At 43.9% G+C, this 22802-nt stretch overlaps 1 protein-coding gene across 4 annotated transcripts in view; it reads left to right on the plus strand.

Annotated features, from left to right (window-relative positions):
- BRD8 (bromodomain containing 8) overlaps nucleotides 1-22802 on the plus strand; it is a 134802-nt gene that overhangs the window by 71889 nt on the left and 40111 nt on the right. For all 4 annotated transcript variants that reach the window (XM_077265671.1, XM_077265672.1, XM_077265673.1 and 1 more), the window contains 2 exons: nucleotides 9077-9313; nucleotides 19157-19369. In XM_077265671.1, coding sequence (XP_077121786.1) covers nucleotides 9077-9313; nucleotides 19157-19369 — 450 coding nt within the window. The remainder of the gene's footprint in view (nucleotides 1-9076; nucleotides 9314-19156; nucleotides 19370-22802) is intronic.

Consider the following 22802-nt stretch of genomic DNA (forward strand, 5'->3'; position numbering starts at 1 on the left):
AAGTTATAGTCCTCAGAATAAAGCGATGCAAAAATAATTATTTTTTCTCTAAAATAGTTTTTATCGTATAAAAGCGCCAAAACATTAAAAAATGATATAAATGAGGTATCGCTGTAATCGTACTGACCCGAAGAATAAAACTGCTTTATCCATTTTACCAAACGCGGAACGGTATAAACTCCTCCCCCAAAAGAAATTCATGAATAGCTGGTTTTTGGTCATTTTGTCTCACAAAAATCAGAATAAAAAGCGATCAAAAAATGTCACATGCACGAAAATGTTATCAATAAAAACGTCAACTCGTCACGCAAAAAACAAGACCTCACATGACTGTGGACCAAAATATGGAAAAATTATAGCTCTCAAAATGTGGTAACGCAAAAAATATTTTTTGCAATAAAAAGCGTCTTTCAGTGTGTGACGGCTGCCAATCATAAAAATCCGCTAAAAAAAACGGTATAAAAGTAAATCAAACCCCCCTTCATCACCCCCTTAGTTAGCAAAAAATTAAAAAAATGTATTTATTTCCATTTTCCCGTTAGGGCTAGGGTTAGGGCAAGGGTTAAGGTTAGTGTTGAGGCTAGGGTTAAGGCTACAGTTAGGGTTGGAGCTAAAGTTAGGGTTAGGGTTTGGATTACATTTATGGTTGGGAATAGGGTTGGGATTAGGGTTAGGGGTGTGTCAGGGTTAGGGGTGTGGTTAGGGTTACCGTTGGGATTCAGGTTAGGGATGTGTTTGGATTAGGGTTTCAGTTATAATTGGGGGTTTCCACTGTTTAGGCACATCAGGGGCTCTCCAAACGGGACATGGCATCCCATCTCAATTCCAGCCAAGTCTGCGTTGAAAAAGTAAAACAGTGCTCCTTCCCTTTCGAGCTGTCCCGTGCGCCCAAACAGGGGTTTACCCCAACTTATGGGGTATCAGCGTACTCAGGACACATTGGACAACAACTTTTGGGGTCCAATTTCTCCTGTTACCCTTGGGAAAATACAAAACTGTGGGCTAAAAAATAATTTTTGTGGAAAAAAAAAAAGGATTTTTTATTTTCACGGCTCTGCGTTATAAACTGTAGTGAAACACTTGGGGGTTCAAAGCTCTCACAACACATCTAGATGAGTTCCTTAGGGGGTCTACTTTCCAAAATGGTGTCACTTGTGGGGGGTTTCAATGTTTAGGCACATCAGTGGCTCTCCAAACACAACATGGCATCCCATCTCAATTCCTGTCAATTTTACATTGAAAAGTCAAATGGCGCTCCTTCCCTTCCGAGCTCTCACATGCGCCCAAACAGTGGTTTACCCCCATATATGGGGTATCAGCGTACTCAGGACAAATTGTACAACAACTTTTGGCGTCCAATTTCTTTTCTTACCCTTGGGAAAATAAAAAATTGGGAGCGAAAAGATCATTTTTGTGAAAAAATATGATTTTTTATTTTTACGGCTCTGCATTATAAACTTCTGTGAATCACTTAATGGGTCAAAGTGCTCACCACACATCTAGATAAGTTCCTTAGGGGGTCTACTTTCCAAAATGGTGTCACTTGTGGGGGGGTTTCAATGTTTAGGCACATCAGGGGCTCTCCAAAGGCAACAATTTTGCATTGAAAAGTCAAATGGCGCTCCTTCGCTTCCGAGCTCTGCCATGCGCCCAAATAGTGGTTTACCCCCACATATGGGGTATCGGCATACTCAGGACAAATTGTACAACAACTTTTGGGGTCCATTTTCTCCTGTTACCCTTGGTAAAATAAAACAAATTGGAGCTGAAGTAAATTTTTTGTAAAAAAAAAAAAGTTAAATGTTAATTTTTATTTAAACATTCCAAAAATTCCTGTGAAACACCTGAAGGGTTAATAAACTTCTTGAATGTGGTTTTGAGCACCTTGAGGGGTGCAGTTTTTAGAATGGTGTCACACTTGGTTATTTTCTATCATATAGACCCCTCAAAATGAGTTCAAATGTGATGTGGTTCCTAAAAAAAAAAATGGTGTTGGAAAAATGAGAAATTGCTGGTCAACTTTTAACCCTTATAACTCCGTAACAAAAAAAAAATGTTGGTTCCAAAATTGTGCTGATGTAAAGTAGACATGTGGGAAATGTTACTTATTAAGTATTTTGTGTGACATATCTCTGTGTTTTAATTGCATAAAAATTCAAAGTTGGAAAATTGCGAAATTTTCAAAATTTTCGCCAAGTTTCTGTTTTTTTCACAAATAAACGCAGGTAATATCAAAGAAATTTTACCACTATCACGAAGTACAATATGTCACGAGAAAACAGTGTCAGAATCACCGGGATCCGTTGAAGCGTTCCAGAGTTATAACCTCATAAAGGGACAGTGGTCAGAATTGTAAAAATTGGCCCGGTCATTAACGTGCAAACCACCCTTGGGGGTAAAGGGGTTAAAACTCCCATAGGCTAATGGTTGGAGTGCTCAATCAGAGAGCCTATGTATATAAATATCTAGAGTAGTAAGGCAATTCCAATTTAATATATTTTATGTTTACATGCTATAGCTTCACGGAGTGCAAATTTATTTTTTAGTTATATATTGAGGTGGCTACTCTTAGCTTGCACCTGTTCACATCTGTTCTCTGTTTGGAAGTGACTGTCAGTTTTTGATATTTGCTATCTACTCCGGCCAATGTTTTACTCTCCAAAAGTTGAATGGTGCTCTTTCCCATCCGAGCCCTGCTGTGCTCCCAAACAGTAGTTTTGCACCACTTATGGGTTAGCTGTGTACACAGGAGAAATAGCACAACAAATTGTATGTTCCATTTTCTCCTGTTAACCCTTTTGAAAATGCAAAATTTGGGACTAAAGCAATATTTTTGTAGGAAAGAGAAAACATTTTCTTTTTTTTCTTTAACCCCTTCCCGACCCATGACGCCTATGTGGCGTCATGGAATGATCGCATCCCTGCAGATCGGGTGAAAGGGTTAATTCCTATTTTACCCGATCTGCAGGGAGAGGGGGAGTTGTACTTCAGCCTAGGGGGGGTGGCTTTGCCCCCACGTGGCTACGATCGCTCTGATTGGCTGTTGAAAGTGCAACAGCCAATCAGAGCAATTTGCAATATTTCACCTATGAAAATGGTGAAATATTGCAATCCAGCCATGGCCGATGCTGCAATAGCATCTGCCATGGCTGGAAATCATGTTCTGCCCCCCCCCCACCGCCCCCGATCTCCTCCCCAGTCCTCCGTTCTGTCCGGTACCCCCCTCCGTCCCCCTGTTCGCTCCCCCGTGCTCCTGTCCGCTCCCCCGTGCTCCTGTCCGCTCCCCCCGTCCTCCGATCCCCCCCCCCCTGTGCTCCGATCCACCCCCCCACCACCCCCTCATACTTACTGAGCCTCCCGAAGTCGGTACGTCTTCTCCCTGGGCGCCGCCATCTTCCAAGATGGCGGGCGCATGCTCAGTGCGCCCGCCGAATCTGCCGGCTGGCTGATTCATTACAGGTACATTTTGATCGCTGTGGTAGGTTCTACCACAGCAATCAAAATAAAAAAATAAGAAATAAACCCCCCCCTTTATCACCCCCATAGGTAGGGACAATAATAAAATAAAGAAAATATTTTTTTTTCTTTTTCCACTAGGGTTAGGGTTAGAACTAGGGGTAGGGGTAGGGTTAGGGTTACGGGTAGGGTTAGGGTTAGGGGTAGGGTTATGGCATGTGCACACAGAGCGGATCGGCCGCAGATCCGCAGCAGATCGGCCGCGGATCCGCAGCGGATCGGCCGCGGATCTGCAGTGGATCGGCCGCGGATTGGCAGCGGATCGGCAGCAGATTGGCCGCGGATCCGCAGCGGATTGGCCGCGGATCCGCAGCGGATTGGCCGCGGATCCGCAGCGGATTGGCCGCGGATCCGCAGCGGATTGGCCGCTGCGAATTCGTAGCAGTTTTACATCAGGTTTACAGTACCATGTACACCTAAGGAAAACCAAATCCGCTGTGCCCATGGTGCGGAAAATTCCGTGCAGAAACGCTGCATTGTATTTTCCGCAGCATGTCAATTCTTTGTGCGGATTCCGCAGCGTTTTACACCTGTTTCTCAATAGGAATCCGCAGGTGAAATCCGCACAAAAAAACACTGGAAATCTGCTGTAAATCCGCAGGCAAACCGCAGTGCCTTTTACCTGCAGATTTTTCAAAAATCGTGCGGAAAAATCTCACGCGAATCCGCAACGTGGGCACATAGCCTTAGGGTTAGGGTTGGAATTAGAGTTAGGGTTGGAATTAGGGCTAGGGTTTGAATAGGGTTAAGATTAGGCTTGTGGTTAGGGTTACGGATAGGGTTAGGGGTGTGTTGGGGTTACAGTTCTGGTTAGGGTTGGGATTAGGGTTACGGTTGGGATTAGGGTTAGGATTAGGGTTGGAATTAGGGTTACGGTTGTGTTGCGGTTAGGGTTGTGGTTAGGGGTGTGTTGGGGTTAGGGTTGTGATTAGGGTTATGGCTACAGTTGGGATTAGGATTAGGGGTGTGTTGGGGTTAGTGTTGAAGTTAGAATTGAGGGGTTTCCACTGTTTAGGCACATCAGGGGTCTCCAAACGCAACATGGCGCCACCATTGATTCCAGCCAATCTTGCGTTCAAAAAGTCAAATGGTGCTCCCGCCCTTCCAAGCCCCGACGTGCGCCCAAACAGTGGTTTACCCCCACATTTGGGGTACCAGCGTACTCAGGACAAACTGGGCAACAACTGTTGGGGTCCAATTTCTCCTGTTACCCTTGCAAAAATAAAAAATTACTTGCTAAAACATAATTTTTGAGGAAAGAACAATTATTTTTTATTTTCACGGCTCTGCGTTATAAACTTCTGTGAAGCACTTGGGGGTTGAAAGTGCTCACCACACATCTAGATAAGTTCCTTCGGGGGTCTAGTTTCCAAAATGGGGTCACTTGTGGGGTGTTTCTACTGTTTAGGCACATCAGGGGCTCTGGAAATGCAATGTGACGCCCGCAGACCATTCCATCAAAGTCTGCATTTCAAATGTCACTACTTCCCTTCCGAGCCCTGACGTGTGCCCAAACAGTGGTTTACCCCCACATATGGGGTATCAGCGTACTCACAACAAACTGGGCAACAAATATTGGGGTCCAAATTCTCCTGTTACCCTTGTGAAAATAAAAAATTGCTTGCTAAAACATCTTTTTTGAGGAAAGAAAAATTATTTTTTATTTTCACGCCTCTGCGTTGTAAACTTCTGTGAAGCACTTGGGGGTTGAACGTGCTCACCACACATCTAGATAAGTTCCTTGGGGGGTCTAGTTTCCAAAATGGGGTCACTTGTGGGGGGTTTCTACTGTTTAGGCATATCAGGGGCTCTGCAAACGTAACATGATGCCCGCAGACCATTCCATCAAAGTCTGCATTCCAAAACGTCACTACTTCCCTTCCGAGCCCCGGCATGTGCCCAAACAGTGGTTTACCCCCACATATGGGGTATCAGCGTACTCAGGAGAAACTGGACAACAACTTTTGGGGTCCAATTTCTCCTGTTACTCTTGCAAAAATAAAAAATTCTGGGCTAAAAAAATATTTTTGAGGAAAGGAAACACATTTTTTATTTTCACGGCTCTGCGTTATAAACTTCTGTGAAGCACTTGGGGTTTCAAAGTGCTCACTACACATCTAGATAAGTTCTTTTGGGGGTCTAGTTTCCAAAATGGAGTCAATTGTGGGGAGTTCCTACTGTTTAGGCACATCAGGGGCTCTGCAAACGCAACCTGACACCCGCAGAGCATTCCATCAAAGTCTGCATTTCAAAACGTCACTACTTCCCTTCCGAACCTCGACGTGTGCCAAAACAGTGGTTTACCCCCACATATGGGGTATCATCGTACTCAGGAGAAACTGGAAAACAACTTTTGGGGTCCAATTTCTCCTATTACCCTTGGGAAAATAAAAAATTGTGGGCTAAAAAATCATTTTTGAGAAAAGAAAAATTATTTTTTATTTTCATGGCTCTGCGTTATAAACTTCTGTGAAGCACTTGGGGGTTCAAAGTGCTCACCACACATCTAGATTAGTTCCTTGGGAGGTCTAGTTTCCAAAATGGGGTCACTTGTGCGGGAGCTCCAATGTTTAGGCACACAGGGGCTCTCCAAACGCGACATGGTGTCCGCTAATGATTGGAGCTAATTTTCCATTCAAAAAGCCAAATGGCGTGCCTTCCCTTCCGAGCCCTGCCGTGCGCCCAAACAGTGGTTTACCCCCACATATGGGGTATCATCGTACTCAGGACAAACTGGACAACAACATTTGGGGTCCAATTTCTCCTATTACCCTTGGGAAAATAAAAACTTCTGGGCTAAAAATCATTTTTGAGGAAAGAAAAATTATTTTTTTATTTTCACGGCTCTGCGTTATAAACTTCTGTGAAGCACCTGGGGGTTATAAGTGCTCACTATGCATCTAGATAAGTTCCTTGGGGGGTCTAGTTTCCAAAATGGGGTCACTTGTAGGGGAGCTCCAATGTTTAGGCACACAGGGGCTCTCCAAACGCGACATGGTGTCCGCTAACGATTGGAGCTAATTTTCCATTCAAAAAGTCAAATGGCACGCCTCCCCTTCCGAGCCTTGCCGTGCACCCAAACAGTGGTTTACCCCCACATATGAGGTATCGGCATACTCAGGAGAAATTGCCCAACAAATTTTAGGATCCATTTTATCCTGTTGCCCATGTGAAAATGAAAGAATTGAGGCTAAAAGATATTTTGTGTGAAAAAAAAGTACTTTTTCATTTTTGCGGATCAATTTGTGAAGCACCTGGGGGTTTAAAGTGCTCACTATGCCTCTAGATGAGTTCCTTGGGGGGTCTAGTTTCCAAAATGGGGTCACTTGTGGAGGAGCTCCAATGTTTAGGCACACAGGGGCTTTCCAAACGCGACATGGTGTCCGCTAACGATGGAGATAATTTTTCATTCAAAAAGTCAAATGGCGCTCCTTCCCTTCCGAGCCTTACCATGTGCCCAAACAGTGGTTTACCCCCACATGTGAGGTATCGGTGTACTCAGGAGAAATTGCCCAACAAAACTTAGGATCCATTTTATCCTGTTGCCCATGTGAAAATGAAAAAATTGAGGCTAAAATAATATTTTTGTGAAAAAAAAGTACTTTTTCATTTTTACGGATCAATTTGTGAAGCACCTGGGGGTTTAAAGTGCTCACTATGCTTCTAGATAAGTTCCTTGGGGGGTCTAGTTTCCAAAATGTGGTCACTTGTGGGGGAGCTCCAATGTTTAGGCACACGGGGGCTCTCCAAACGCGACATGGTGTCCGCTAAAGATTGGAGCCAATTTTTCATTCAAAAAGTCAAAAAGGCTCCTTCCCTTCCGAGCCCTGCCGTGCGCCCAAACAGTGGTTTACCCCCACATATGAGGTACCAGCGTACTCAGGACAAATTGGACAACAACGTTCGTGGTCCAGTTTCTCCTTTTACCCTTGGGAAAATAAAAAATTGTTGCTAAAAGATCATTTTTGTGACTAAAAAGTTAAATGTTCATTTTTTACTTCCATGTTGCTTCTGCTGCTGTGAAACACCTGAAGGGTTAATAAACTTCTTGAATGTGGTTTTGAGCACCTTGAGGGGTGCAGTTTTTAGAATGGTGTCACTTTTGGGTATTTTCAGCCATATAGAACCCTCAAACTGACTTCAAATGTGAGGTGGTCCCTAAAAAAAATGGTTTTGTAAATTTTGTTGTAAAAATGAGAAATCACTGGTCAAATTTTAACCCTTATAACTTCCTAGCAAAAAAAAAATTTGTTTCCAAAATTGTGCTGATGTAAAGTAGACATGTGGGAAATGTTATTTATTAACTATTTTGTGTCACATAACTCTCTGGTTTAACAGAATAAAAATTCAAAATGTGAAAATTGCGAAATTTTCAAAATTTTTGCCAAATTTCCGTTTTTTTCACAAATAAACTCAGAAATTATCGACCTAAATTTACCACTAACATGAAGCCCAATATGTCACGAAAAAACAATCTCAGAATCGCTAGGATCCGTTGAAGCGTTCCTGAGTTATTACCTCATAAAGGGACACTGGTCAGAATTGCAAACAACGGCAAGGTCATGAAGGGGTTAATATTGCATTAATTCCCGTGAAGCCCCAAAGAATTAATAAACTTTTTGAATGTGGTTTTGAGCACTTTGAGGGGTGCAGTTTTTAAAATATAGTCACTTTTTGGATATTTTCTGTCACACAGGCTTCCCAAAGTCACTTCAAATGTGATGTCCCTAAATAAATAATATTTGTAAATTTTGTTTGAAAAATGAGAAATTGCTAATACATTTTTAACCCTTATACCGTCCTAACAATGTTTTAAAGTTAAGGCTTATGGAAAGTAGACATGTGGGAAATGTTATTAACTATTTTAGGGCTTTTTTTTTTGTTTAAGGGCATAAACTCTCTGCCGTATGATGTTGTAATGAGTGATTCATTACTTAAATTTAAGAGGGGACTGGATGCCTTTCTTGAAAAGTATAATGTTACAGGGTATAAACACTAGATTCCTTGATAGGGCGTTGATCCAGGGAACTAGTCTGACTGCCGTATGTGGAGTCGGGAAGGAATTTTTTTCCCCAATGTGGAGCTTACTCTTTGTCACATGGGTTTTTTTTGCCTTCCTCTGGATCAACATGTTAGGGCATGTTAGGTTAGGCTATGGGTTGAACTAGATGGACATAAAGTCTTCCTTCAACCTTAATAACTATGTATAAAAATTGAAAGTTTGAAAACTGCAACATTTTCAAATTTGTCAAATTTTCGATATATTCATCAACGCAAATTATATCCACCAAAATTTACCACTAACGTGAAGTACAACTGGTCGTGAAATAACATTCTCAGAATCACTGAGAAACACTGAAGCGTTCCAGAGTTATTACCGCATAAAGTGACAGTGGTCAGAATTGTAAAATTGACCTGGTCAGGAAGGTGAAAACTGGCTGGGGAGTGAAGGGGTTAAGGGGCGCAGGCAAAAATAAGCCATTGAGTATTACATTGCCTGTGGTTTTCACAATATTTTCTTTGTATATTGACCCTAATTTTTTTCTTATAACTATTGTAGATGAGAGATTTTGGAAAGAGTCCGTCTGCTACCAGTGTGGATGATTTAATGAGTCGCACTGATAATCGCTGCATGGAAGTTTGCAGTGAGGGATGCTTAAAAAGCAATTTGGAAGATACTGAAGAAGGACAAAGTCAGCTTGATCTTGGGATGACTGAAAACTCTGATGCAACAGATATAATTCATCCTTCAGACATGGTGTCTGTTAGAAAGGAAACTATTCTGTGCTGGTCACAGGTAAAAATGTAGTGGATAGAGAGCACCATGGGCCTTGTGTATTACAACCAGAGTTCAGCTTTTATAAAGTGGCTCGTTAATTTAGAAAACCCATTTTGAAATACCTTATTTGGCAACTCTGAGTTGCAACTCCATCCATTAACCTCAGCTACGGAGAATATTGTTCTCTCTGATGTGGCATGTCCATGATTTAGAAAGACAGCGTAGCTCACTGACACAATGTAATTGATTCTGTTTCCCCATAGTAATTTTTCTAGGGTATAAACACTTGCTGTCCGGCTTTCCTGCAAATTGCAGTTGATCTTTCTGGTTTACAGTTTATTTTTTAATTATAGTAAAAAGCAGACAAACCCTTTTAAAGGTAACTTGACAGATGATTCTTAATGCCTAAACCATGGGCAACATGTATTCGACACCAGATACGTCATTGCAGCCTGGTGTCCTTTACTCTGAAATATGGGGCGTTTCATTGAAAATATACTTTGAAAAGCAGAGAGGGGACTACAGTTTCTGTGGACTGACTAGTCCAAAAAGATCCCCAGCGACTTCTTCCTGCCTCGCCATCTTAGACTAACAAGATATTTATATTCGGGCACCATGAAACTCATGTCAAGGTTCTCTTTAAAGAGGTTGTCCACCAACGTTCACACTTATTTTTCTGATAAGTTTTTTCCTTGCAGAAAGAAGCGTAAATACAAAATGTTAAATTTTTTATTAGCTTTTTTCTCCCTCAAACGGCTTACCCCTGAAAAATGCATCAAAAGCACAATTAGTTACCGCTGCTGTTTTCTGGCCATAGCCTGCGTTTTTAAAAGCTACCTCTGAACCTTAGAGTTACTTATATACTTATACTCATTCCCCTTGATAAAGCGGTGGATCAAACACGCGAAACGCGCGTCGAGGGTATCTAACACCGGCCTGGGGTCTCTGTGCTTCTGCCCGTGGTAAGTTCTCTCCTTCCTTAGGGGTTTTTTGATTGGATGTAATTTAATATCCCTTGCTGGAGGAGCCTTCTTACCATGTCCTATATTATTGCACAAGCACTTTAGATGAATATTACTGGTCACTAATAGTCGGGCAGGTGCAATCAGTGACCCCTTGACTTTTCTGTCTCTTTTCTTGCTGATGTGTCATTTTTTTATGGTTGTTGTTTGGTGACTATTTGTGGTAATTTGATATATTTTTGAACTTTCAATAAAATAAATATTTGTGTCTATCGTACCTGGTTGCTCTTGTTTCTCCTGTTATATATATTTACTTATATACTTGTATTAGGGTATATGTACACAATGTTTTTGAGTTTTTTTTCACCACAAAACCATTGGAAAAATTGAACATAATCCACTGCACTGTGAAAACTACATTGCTTTGCACATGTTCAGTCTCTTATTTCTTTTAACCAATTCAGGGTACCGAAACTGTGGAGTGTGTAACGAACGGAAACGGAGGCACAGATGTAGAAGTTCACCTTCATATTTATTGAGGTTAAATGTGGAACCACTAGACCATGGTCCGGGGGGCTCCGAAGGGGGCGTTACTTCGTGAGCCCCAGACACCCGTAGTAAGTCCCCTCGAACAGGGACGGAATGGAATGCCTGGAGTACACGGTGCTACCTTCAGTTAGACCCCGTACTCGTGGCGGCTGTCCCAGTGGAACAGACAAACCTGCAGGGTTAGCAGATGCTCTAGAGCTGACTGGAAGGTACCGGGTGTTCGAGTAGAAGCTGGTACCGGGAGTACTGGCGTAGTCCAGAAGAGTGGCAGGCAGACTGGCGGGACTAGACGGGTCCAGCGTAGATAGTGCGGATGCAGTCCAGAATAACCGGGTTACAGGTAGCAGAGGGTCTGTGGAGACAGTGTAAGCGGAGTACTTGGCAGATACTTCAGAAACCGAAGCGCATGCAAACAGGAACCGGAAGTTAGCGACAGTGGATACTTGTTGCTCCGGCGCCCTCTCTATGGTGGAGGGGCTAGAAATAGTAGCCAACCACACGCTATTGGTTAGAGGCAACTTTTAGAAAATGCACACTGTCTCTTTGAGACCGCGAGTGACCTAAGAACCCTGCCTGGGAACCTGCTGGCCGCACGCCAGGAAGCAGGAGAGGAAGGAGGACCAGAGACTGCATCCAGACAACGTGGAGCCGGCACAGAGCGGGAGTCCTGACGGAGACCCCTTGGAAGTACAGGAAAGGGAACGAGTGTAACAGTATCCCCCTCTTTTTCAAGCTTGCGTAGAATTTTTTCAGAAGATGAGCTCGGATATTCTCTCTAGGCTCCCATGACCTCTCCTCAGGACCAAAGCCCCTCCAATCCACAAAAAAATAGATCTTACCCCTTCTCCTTTTAGTGGCCAAGATATTCTCTACCTCAAAAACATCCTCCTCACTGACGGGATGTGGAGTGGAACCAGGGTCTTTGAAAAAAGAACTAAAAAATACGGGTTTGAGGAGGGAAACATGGAAAGAATTAGGCACACGTAAAGAAGCCGGCAATTTCAATTTGTACGAGACTGCGTTAATCTGTTTTAGGACTTCAAATGGACCAATGAAGCGGGGACCCAGTTTGTAAGAGGCATCTTCAGACAGATATACTTGGAGGAGAGAGAAACTTTATCTCCTGGCCGAGAGGAGGGAGCATCCAGATGTTTTTTGTCCGCATGCTTCTTCATACGTAGTGAAGCTTTCTCTAAGGCAACCTTGGTGTCGCTCCATACTTTCGAGAATTCTTCAGTAAAGGTACCAGCTGCAGGAACACCAGAAGACCCAGAGATTAGAAGCGGAATCCTGGGTTGGAGCCCAAACACAATCTGAAAGGGAGATTTACCAGAGGATTCACTTGATTATTGTACGAGAATTCTGCCCAGGGCAGCAACTTGATCCAGTCATCATGATGCACGTTGACAAAGTGACACAAGAATCCCATCAGAATTTGATTGGTCCTCTCTACTTGCCCATTGGATTGAGGGTGATATGCAGGAGAAAATTCCAGCTCCACTTGTATAGACTTACAAAGTGCTCTCCAGAACTTGGAGGTGAACTGGACACCCCTGTCGGACACGATGTGGAGAGTAAACCCATGAAGACGGAAGATATGTTGTATGAAATGGTCAGCGTGCGCTGAAGCAGATGGGAAACCAGGTAACTGAACAAAATGAGCCATCTTCGAAAAACGATCCACCACGACCCAGATGACCGAACAGCCGGAGGAGACGGGAAGATCAGTAATGAAGTCCATTGCGATGTGCTGCCAGGGTACAGAAGGAACAAACAGAGGTAATAACCTCCCAGAGGGCAAATGCTTATCAGTCTTGTTGCGAGCACATGAAGGACAGGCAGCAACATATTCCTGAACATCTTTGCCCATGGTAGGCCACCAGTAGTAATGGGAGATGAGTTGCAGAGTCTTCCTTTGTCCGGCATGACCGGCCAACTTAAAAGAATGACCCCACCGAAGAACTCGTTTCCGATCTAAGGTAGATACTAGGGTTTTTCCTGGAGGGAGTTGAGCAAGATTAACCGTGGCCACGGCACCAATCTGGACGGTTCAATAATGTGGTGCAGTCCTTCACAAAATCAGGAGGCAAAAACGCTCTAGAAAGTGCATCGGCTTTAATGTTCTTATCAGCTGGTTGGAAATGAAGAACAAAATTAAATCGAGCAAAAAACAAGGCCCACCGGGCTTGACGAGGATTCAGTTTTTGAGCAGATTGAAGATAAGCGAGATTCTTATGATCTGTGTAAATGACAACCTGATGTGCAGCTCCCTCAAGGAGATGACGCCACTCCTGCAGGGCTAACTTGATTGCCAATAATTCTCGATCTCCCACGGAGTAATTTCTCTCAAAAACAGAAAAGACTTTCGAGAAGACTCCACAGGTGACCATCCGACCGGACGATGACTTCTGGGTGAGATCTGTGCCAGCACCTATGGAGGAAGCGTCTACCTCAAGCAAGAATTGTTTTTCGGAGTCCGGTCGATAAAGAACGGGTGCAGAGGAGAAGGCATGCTTAAGGGAAGTAAAAGCCTTCTCTGCCTCAGGTGTCCATTCCTTGGCGTTAGTGCCTTTCCTGGTCAGGGCATAAACGGGTGCCATTTGAGTGGAAAAATGTGGAATGAACAAAGGGTAATAGTTGGCGAACCCCAGGAACTGTTGTATTGCCTTCAGACCGCATGGGTGAGGCCACTTAAGAATGGCGGATACCATCTTTAAACCTGTAGACGAGACAATATAACCAAGGAAAGGCATAGAGGATTGCTCAAAGAGACACTTTTCAAATTTAGCATAAAGTCTGGTCTCCCTGAGTCTTTGTAAGACCAGGCGTACTTGTCTCCGGTGAGAGGCTAAATCTGCAGAGAAGATCAGGATGTCATGCAGGTAAACTACAACACACCAGTAAAGCAGATCTCTGAAAATATAATTTACAATTTCCTGAAAAACTGCGGGTGCATTACTTAGCCCAAACGACATTATCAGGTTTTTGTAGTGTCCGTCCTGGGTGTTAAAAGCGGTCTTCCATTCGTCTCCCTTACGAATGTGTATCAGATTGTAAGCCCCTCTGAGATCCAGTTTGGTGAAAATTTTAAACCTCCTAAGACGATCAAACAATTCTGAAATCAACGGCAACGTATACCTGTTATTTACCGTAATCTGGTTCAGCCCCCTGTAATCGATACAGGGTCGTAGAGATCCATCCTTTTTCTTCACAAAGAAGAATCCAGCTCCAGCGGGCGAGGAAGACTTCCGGATAAATCCTCTGTCCAGGTTCTCCTGAATATAATCAGACATGGACTGAGTGTCCGCTGGAGAAAGGGGATAAATCCATCCTCGAGGAGGAGAAGCTCCGGGAAGCAGATCAATGGGGCTGTCATACGACCTGTGTGGAGGTAATTTCTCTGCCTCCTTTTTCGCGAAGACATCAGCGAACGACCAGTAAGAAGGCAAACCCGGGGTTGTACTGGAGGAAGAGCAGGACGAACCGGAATGATACATTCATCCAAGCAGGAATCTCCCAGCGCAGGGCCTCTCCCGTCCTCCAATTTAGAACAGGTTCATGCATCTGGAACCAGGGTAGACCTAGAAGCAAGGGGTGCGACAAATCTGGCAACACATAAAAGCGGATTCTTTCAGAATGAGTTAGACCTACCCGGAGTTCCAAAGGCACAGTCTGGAACCGTATGGACTCCAACAGGGTCTGCAATCCACAGATGTCACCTGCAATGGTTCCTGTAAACGCTGGACTGGAATGTGATAACGATCCACTACCGCCTGCCGAATGAGGTTCCCGGCGGCACCAGAATCCAGGTGACAGAACTCTGAAAATCTCGTCTTGCCGAAGGCCACGGAGACTATTATTTGCAGAGCTGGAGAGAGATGAACCTTACCTAGGGTAGCCTCTCCTACAGACCCTAGGCACTGGAGTTTCCTGATCTCTTAGGACAAGAGCTGATATAATGCTTGGCACTACCACAGTAGAAACAGCTCCCCTCCAGGCGACGTTCCTCCTGGTGACGGTTGACCAAATTTACTCGATCCACCTCCATAGCCATAGGAGCGGAAGACAAAGTTGGAGAATTCGCAGATTTTGGAGCACTAGCAACCTGGTGGTTGGATTCTTTTTCACGTCTGATCTCGTTGGACCGTTCCTGAAACCGTAGATCAACCCGAACTGCCAGGGAAATCAAGTCATCCAGGAGAGTAGGCAAGTCTCGTCCCGCCAGGCTCATCCTTAATTCTTCCAGAAAGCCCCTGCCAGAAGGTAGCCACCAAAGCCTCATTGTTCCAGGATAGTTCAGACGCAAGGGTACGGAACTGCACTGCATACTGAGCCACCGTAAGTACTTCCTGTCGTAGTCGAAGAAGAGCAGAAGCTGGCAACGTAGTACAGCCAGGTTCGTCAAAGGTCCTGCGGAATGCCTCTAGAAAAGACTGGAGATTAGTAACCAACGGATCCACCCTCTCCCATAGCGGATTCATCTAGGCGAGCGCCTCTCCATCAAGGTGGGACATGATGAAGCCAACTTTGGCCCGATCAGAAGCAAACCTATGCCCCAGCAGTTCGAAGTGCAGTGTGCACTGATTTATGAACCCTCGACACAAAACGGGGTCACCTCGGAAGTGGGTGGGGCCACCAAGCGAGAATCCTTACTTGCTGTGCAGTTAGATACCTGAACACTGGTGGCAGGAGCAGGTGCAGTTGGAGAAGCCAGACTATCCATGCAAGCTGAAACGTGCAGGAAAGACATGATTTTGTCTTGTTGCTCCCTCAGCTGGGAGACCTCCTGCCTGACGTAACTCCTTGGCTGGTGATTTCTGGGACCCAGCATGTTCCATGGCCGGAGCAATCTGTAACGAACGGAAACGGAGGCACAGATATAGAAGTTCACATTCGTATTTATTGAGGTATTTATTGAGGTTAAATGTGGATGTGGAACCACGTCCACGGTCCGGGGGGCTCCGAAGGGGGCGATACTGCGTGAGCCCCAGACACCCGTAGTAAGTCCCCTCGAACAGGGACAGAATGGACTGCCTGGAGGACACGGGTGCTACCTCGTGGCCGCTGTCCCAGCGAAACAGACGGACCAGTAGGGTTAGCGGATGCTGCAGAGCTGATCAGAAGATACCGGGTGTTCGAGTAGAAGCTGGTACCGGGAGTACTGGCGTAGTCCAGAAGAGTGGCAGGCTGACTGGCGGGACTAGACGGGTCCAGCGTAGATAGTGTGGATGCAGTCCAGAATTACCGGGTAACAGGTAGCAGAGGATCTGTGGAGACAGACAGTGTAAGCGTAGTACTTGGCAGATACTTCAGAAACAGAAGCGCATGTAAACAGGAACCGGAAGTTAGCAACAGTGGATACTTGTTGCTCTGGCACCCTCCCCATGGTGGAGGGGCTAGAAATAGTAGCCAACCACACACTATTGGTTAGAGGCAACTTTTGGAAAATGCACACTGTCTCTTTAAGAGACCGGGAGTGAGCGTGCGTGCGACCTAAGAACCCTGCCTGGGAACCTGCTGGCCGCATGCCAGATAGCAGGAGAGGAAGGAGGGGCAGAGACTGCATCCAGACAGCGTGGAGCCGGCACAGAGCGGGAGTCCCGACGGAGACCCCTTGGAGGTACAGGAAACTGACCGGGTGTAACAGAGTGTTTAAAGATAGTAGCATATTAATTAATTGGGCAGTTTTCACTAGGAACTGTACATAATAATGCCAGACGCAAAAACAAAACAAAAACCACAAGTGAAGCTGCTTCTGGAAAAAAACCACCGGCTTTTTCCTGAAACGGCTTCGCCCCGAGAAACCTCGTCTGCTCCGCTAGTGTCTAAAGAAGTAAATCTACCACGAGGTTATGAAGAACATTAAATAAGTTGTCTACTACTTGAAAAACTCCTTCTTATTCCCCATGTTTGGTCCTGATTAAAATGAAAAAACTTTCTCACCTCTCGTGCCGGCACTGTTCCAGCGGTGTCAGCCCTCGTGATCCCGGGGGGATCCTGTGCGGTTTTTGTGACACGTGAGCCAAGCGCCCAGTCAGTGCTCGCATCACTCTGCTTGCCTTCGGACTATATAAACATGAAGATGAAGTAAGTGATCAGCTGCAGCCCAAACTTCTGCATGTTCAGTTTGACAGAAGGTGAGGACAGTGACGCCAGCGCTGATTGGGTGCAGGGCTCATGTGTCACAACAACCGCACAGGAGTCCCGGGACCGCGAGTGCCAACATAGCTGGAACAGTGCCAGCACGGGAGGCGAGTATAGGCTTTTCTATTTTATCGAGGCCAAGCATGGGATATGAGAAGGGGTTGTCCTAGTAGTGGACAACCCCTTTGTGTTGAGGCAAAGACCCTGATTGTAATAATAATTTATCTGGTGCTACTCTGCTAGTCTGTTCAGTGATGAGCTTACAGGTGCTTCTCACAAAATTAGAATATCATCAAAAAGTTAATTTATTTCAGTTCTTCAATACAAAAAGTGAAACTCATATATGGAGTCATTACAAAGAGAGTGATCTATTTCAAATGTTTATTTCTGTTAATGTTGATGATTATGGCTTACAGCCTATGAAAGCCCAAAAATCATTATCTCGTTAAATTAGAATACTTTATAACACCAGCTTGAAAAGTGATTTTAAAACCCGAAATGTTGGCCTGCTGAAATGTATGTTCAGTAAATGCACTTAATACTTGGTCGGGACTCCTTTTGCATCAATTACTGCATCACTACAGAGTGGCATGGAGGCAATCAGCCTGTGGCACTGCTGAGGTGTTATGGAAGCCAAGGTTTATTTGATAGCAGCCTTCAGCTTGTCTGCATTGTTGGGTCTGGTGTCTCTCATCTTCCTCTTAACAATATCCCATAGATTCTCTGTGGAGTTAAGGTCAGGTGAGTTTTCTGGCCAAGCAAGCACAGTGATACTGTTGTTTTTAAACCAGGTATTGGTACTTTGGCAGTGTGGACAGGTGCCAGGTCCTGCTGGAGAATGAAATGTCATCTCCAAAAAGCTTGTCGGCAGAGGGAAGCTTGAAGTGCTCTAAAATTTCCTGGTAGACTGCTGCGCTGGCTTTGGTCTTGATAAAACATAGCGTCTTGATAAAACCATCACTGATTGTGGAAACTTCACACTAGACCTCAAGCAGCTTGAATTGTGTGCCTCTCCATTCTTCCTCCAGACTCTGGGACCTTGATTTCCAAATGAAATGCAAAATTTACTTTCATCTGAAAACAGCACCTTGTACCACTGAGCAACGGTCCAGTTCTTTTTCTCCATGGCCCAGGTAAGATGCTTTTGGCGTTGTCTATTGGTCATGAGTGGCTTGACACAAGGTATGCGACACTTGTAGCCCATGTCCTGGATACTTCTGTGTGTGGTGGCTCTTGCAGCAATGATTCTGGCAACAGTCCACTCCTTGTGAATATCCCTCAAATTTTTGAATGGCCTTTTCCTAACAATCCTTTCAAGGCTGTGGTTATTCCGGTTGCTTGAGCACTTTTTCCTTCCACTCTACTTTGCACTAATATGCTTGGATACAGCACTCTGAACAGCCAGCTTCTTTAGCAATGAACTTTTGTGGCTTACCCTCCTTGTAGAATGTGTCAATGACTGCCTTTTGGACATCTGTCAAGTCAGCAGTCTTCCCCATGATTGTGGGACCTACTGAAACAGACTAAGGGACCTTTTTAAACACTTGGGAAGCCCTTGCAGGTGCTTTTTGGTAATTATTTTAAATTTCTGAGATAATGACCTTTGAGTTTTCATTGGGTGTTAGCCATAATCATCGACATTAACAGAAATAAACACTTGAAATAGATCACTCTGTTTGTAATGACTATAAAATGAGTTTCACTTTTTGTATTGAACAACTGAAATTTAACCTTTTGATGATATTCTAATTTTGGGAGAAGCACCTGTATCTCTGGTATCGATGAGCTTCGGCTAGACTGGTTCTCACTGCTGGATATACCTCTGCCTTAGCAGAGTCATGAGATTGTCAGAAAAACAGATCACTCTTACTGAATGTAGCAGTGTGAAACTGATGGATCAGCTGTCAAGCTGTGATTGACAGCATCTAGGAGAGAAGGATGAAAGCGCACCACAACCTATAATAAGAACTGCAAGCAGAGATTTCAGAGCGTGCGCTCCAGAAGAAACCAATGTAAATATCTCTGCAATGGAGTAACAACACAAATGGAAAAGAGCAGCAGAATCAAGGGAGCTCATGGATTTTTTATAAAGTATTTAATTTATTTTTTTGAATCAAGTAGCATTAACAAGCCATTCATCAGATGTACTTTGTGCTTCTTAAGCTGTTGATTATGATTACTGTTTTTATGCTTATGCCATTTGCAGAATGAAGATCCTAGGTTAAGTGAGTCCACTACTAGCATACATGATATAGTGAGTTGTCATGAAAATTCCTGCATTAATGACTGGAGTGAAGGAGATGGAGGTTTTGCAGGAAAGAATTTGGAAAATATTGGAGCAGGCAAAAATGTGCTTGGGAAGACAGAACACATAACGGACAAAACACTTATAACAGAATCTGTTGTGGGCTGTGCACAGGTAATTGCTAATAGAAACATACCATGTTCCTAATGTACTAAAAATATATTACATATAAAGTACATTTTACAGTTAAAACATCACCTAAGTGTTTCTTTTTATTTTACCGACAGAGTGCTCAGTAAAGTAAGTTACCTACCTCTAGTATTATACAGCTCTGGTAAAAAGTAAGCGACCACCACATCAAAACCCTGTCATGGGCAGCCCAATCTCCAGACCTGAACCCCGTTGAAAACCTCTGGAATGTAATCAAGAGGATTGTGGATAGTCTCAAGCCATCAAACAAAGAAGAACTGCTTAAATTTTTGCCCCAGAAGCAGTGTGAAAGACTGGTGGAAAGCATGCCAAGACGCATGAAAGCTGTGATTAAAAATCATGGTTATTCCACAAAATATTGATTTTTGAACTCTTCCTGAGTTAAAACATTAGTTTTGTTGTTTCCTAATGATTATGAACTGGTTTTCTTTGCATTATGTGAGGTCTGAAAGCACTGTTTTTTGTTTTTTTTTGACCATTTCTCCTTTTCAGAAAAAAAAAATACAAAATTTATTGCTTGGAAATTCGAAGACATGTTGTCAGTAGTTTATAGAATAAATGAAAAATTTACATTTTACTCAAAAATACACTTATAAAGAAACATCAGACAAACTGAACATTTTGCAGTGGTCTCTTAATTTTTGCTAGAGCTGTAGATATCAGCCATCATCTTCTGTTATGGGTGCCGTTGTGGTCAGTCTCCAGCAGTTTGTGACCTGCTGGATCGCTCCAGAGTTTGCTGGCTGATCCTGAAGTAACAACTCGCTGTAAGGCCATGTTCACACTTTGCGGTTTTTACCGCGGCGATTTTGATGCTGCGGGTCCGCAGCAGTTTCCATAGCGTTTCCATTTACATGTAAACCCTATGGAAACCGCAAACTGCTGTGCACATGCTGCGGGAAAAACCGTGCAGAAACGCAGCGGTTTAAAACCCGCAGCATGTCACTTCTTTGTGCAGAATCGCGGCGATTCTGCACCCATAGGAATGCATTGAACCGCTTACTTCCCGCATGGGGCTGTGCCCACGTTGCGGGAAGTAAGCGGTTAATGTGCGGGTGGTACCCGGGGTGGAGGAGAGGAGACTCTCCTCCAGGCCCTGGGAAGCATAAATAGTGTAAAAAAAAAGAATAAAAATAAAAAAATCATGTTATACGCACCTCTCAGCGCTGCACGCGGCCGGCCGGTCAGAGTTGCTGTGCGAACACGACCTGCGGTGACGTTGCGGTCACATGACCGTGATGACGCCCGGGTCACATGACCGTGACGTCACGAAGGTCCTTCTCGGCACAGCATCTTTGGAATCGGAGCGCCGAGTGCAGCGCCGAGGAGATCCGGACATCGGAGGGTGAGTATAACCAATTTTTATTATTTTTAACATTACTATTGATGCTGCATATTGCTGCATATGCAGCATCAATAGTATAGGCGGAAACCGCGGAACAAACCGCGATAAATCTGCAGGGATAACCGCAGCGGTTTTGCCCTGCAGATTTATCAATTCCGCTGCGGGAGAACCCGCAGAGGGGCGCCGCAAAGTGTGAACGTGGCCTAAGGCTCTCATAGACCTACATGAAGAGCTTGTGACTGTTATCTCTGACTTCTGGTCATTTTGAAGCTCCAGCCACAAGGTGGCATTTCAGGACGGGAGCGGCTCTGGGAACAGCTTAAGACCGCAGCTGGTGAGGGAAAATGGATTAGTGAAACTACTTCAATGCGGAAATAAGTTTAAAAAAAAAGGTGCTTTAAGTACATTTTAACTCCTTAATCAATGGCCATTTTTCATTATTTTTTTTCCTGCTTGTTCTTTTTTTCTTCTTCCTCTTCCAAGAGCCGTATGTTTTTTTGTTTGTTTTTTTAATTTCTCTTTTGACATAACCATATAAGGGCTTGTTTTTTTGTGGGACGACTTGCAGTTTTGATTGATGCCATTTAATTTACCATAGGATGTACTGAACGGGAAAACATTTCAAGTGTGATGAAATGATGAAAAAAATACTACATTTCTCCTGTTTTTTGAGGCTTTGTTTTTCTGTAATTTATTATTCAATAAAAATGATCTAGCAGTAGGATTCATCGGGTCAATATTATACTGCAATACCAACATGTGGAATTTTTTTTTTAAATGAATGGTGTCATTCAAAAGTATAATTTGTTCTGCAAAAAACAAGCCCTTATACAGTTATGTGGACAGAAAAATAAAAACGCTATGGCTTTTGGAAGAAAGGGAGGAAAAAATTACAATCCATGACCCTTCAGGAATAGCAGCATCTACATTACTGGAATGGCGCTGCTGTGAGAGGTGAGTATAGATTGTTTGACTTTCTCTGGGGCACTGATGTGATAAGAGGTTGTCCACTACCTTGAGTCCGTTACTGGTTTTGACATAAATGCTTAAGGATAATGCCCCTAAAGGCCCCATATACCTTTTCTGTTTAGTGTTTTATGTCTCTCTGCTTCGCTTCCTTTGCTTTAGCGCTGCTCTGTTGTCACAGTGATGATTTCCTCTTTAGAATACTCTGCTACCTTCCTACTACATTTCCCATCATTCCTTGTGCTGGGCTGCAAGCCAGCAGTGAGCAGAAACCTGTAACTCCACCCATACCCTTCCCACTCCTCCCCAAGAGTCTCATACAGCAACAGCACCATCTCCTGTACAGGACACTGAGATACAGAGAATAGAAGTAATGCACAATGCATCATTACATCAGTCCAGATTATTCCCTACTCCCCCTCACTGAATGGATGGATGGGTAGATATCTGAATGTATTCATGTTATAAAGAGAATACAGAAGTGCATATATACATTACACAAGATATCCAGCAGTGTACATACATGTATATACACCCTGCTGTATACAGTGACATGTAAAAGTTTGGGCATCTCTGGTCAAAATTACTGTTAGAGATGAAGCAACTTAATATTTGGCATAAATAACTGCTATCAGTCGCTATCCTATAACAACCAACAAGCTTCTTACACCTCTTAACTGGAAATTTGGACCACTCTTCTTTTGTAAACTGCTTCAGGTCTCATATTTTAAGGGTGCCTTCTCCCAATTTTAAGATCTCTCCACAGGTGTTCAATGGCATTTAGATCTGGACTCAATGCTGGCCACTTCAGAACTCTTCAGCACTTTGTTTCCACCCATTTCTGGGTGCTTTGTGAAGTATGTTTGGGGTCATTGTCCTGCTGGAAGACCCATGACCTAGGATACAAAGCCAGCTTTTTGACACTGGCCACTACATTGTGACCCCAAATCCTTTGGTAATAATCAGATTGCATGATGCCTTTGCATGAAAATGGAGGTATCCAGCTCAGGAAATAAAATCAAAAGTCTTTATTTGGACAGATTAAAAAATAAGCTGCTTGACAAACCGGTGCATACCGGAGGAAGG

This window comes from Ranitomeya variabilis, chromosome 5 (genome assembly GCF_051348905.1).
Source record: "Ranitomeya variabilis isolate aRanVar5 chromosome 5, aRanVar5.hap1, whole genome shotgun sequence".
Lineage (NCBI taxonomy): Eukaryota > Metazoa > Chordata > Amphibia > Anura > Dendrobatidae > Ranitomeya > Ranitomeya variabilis.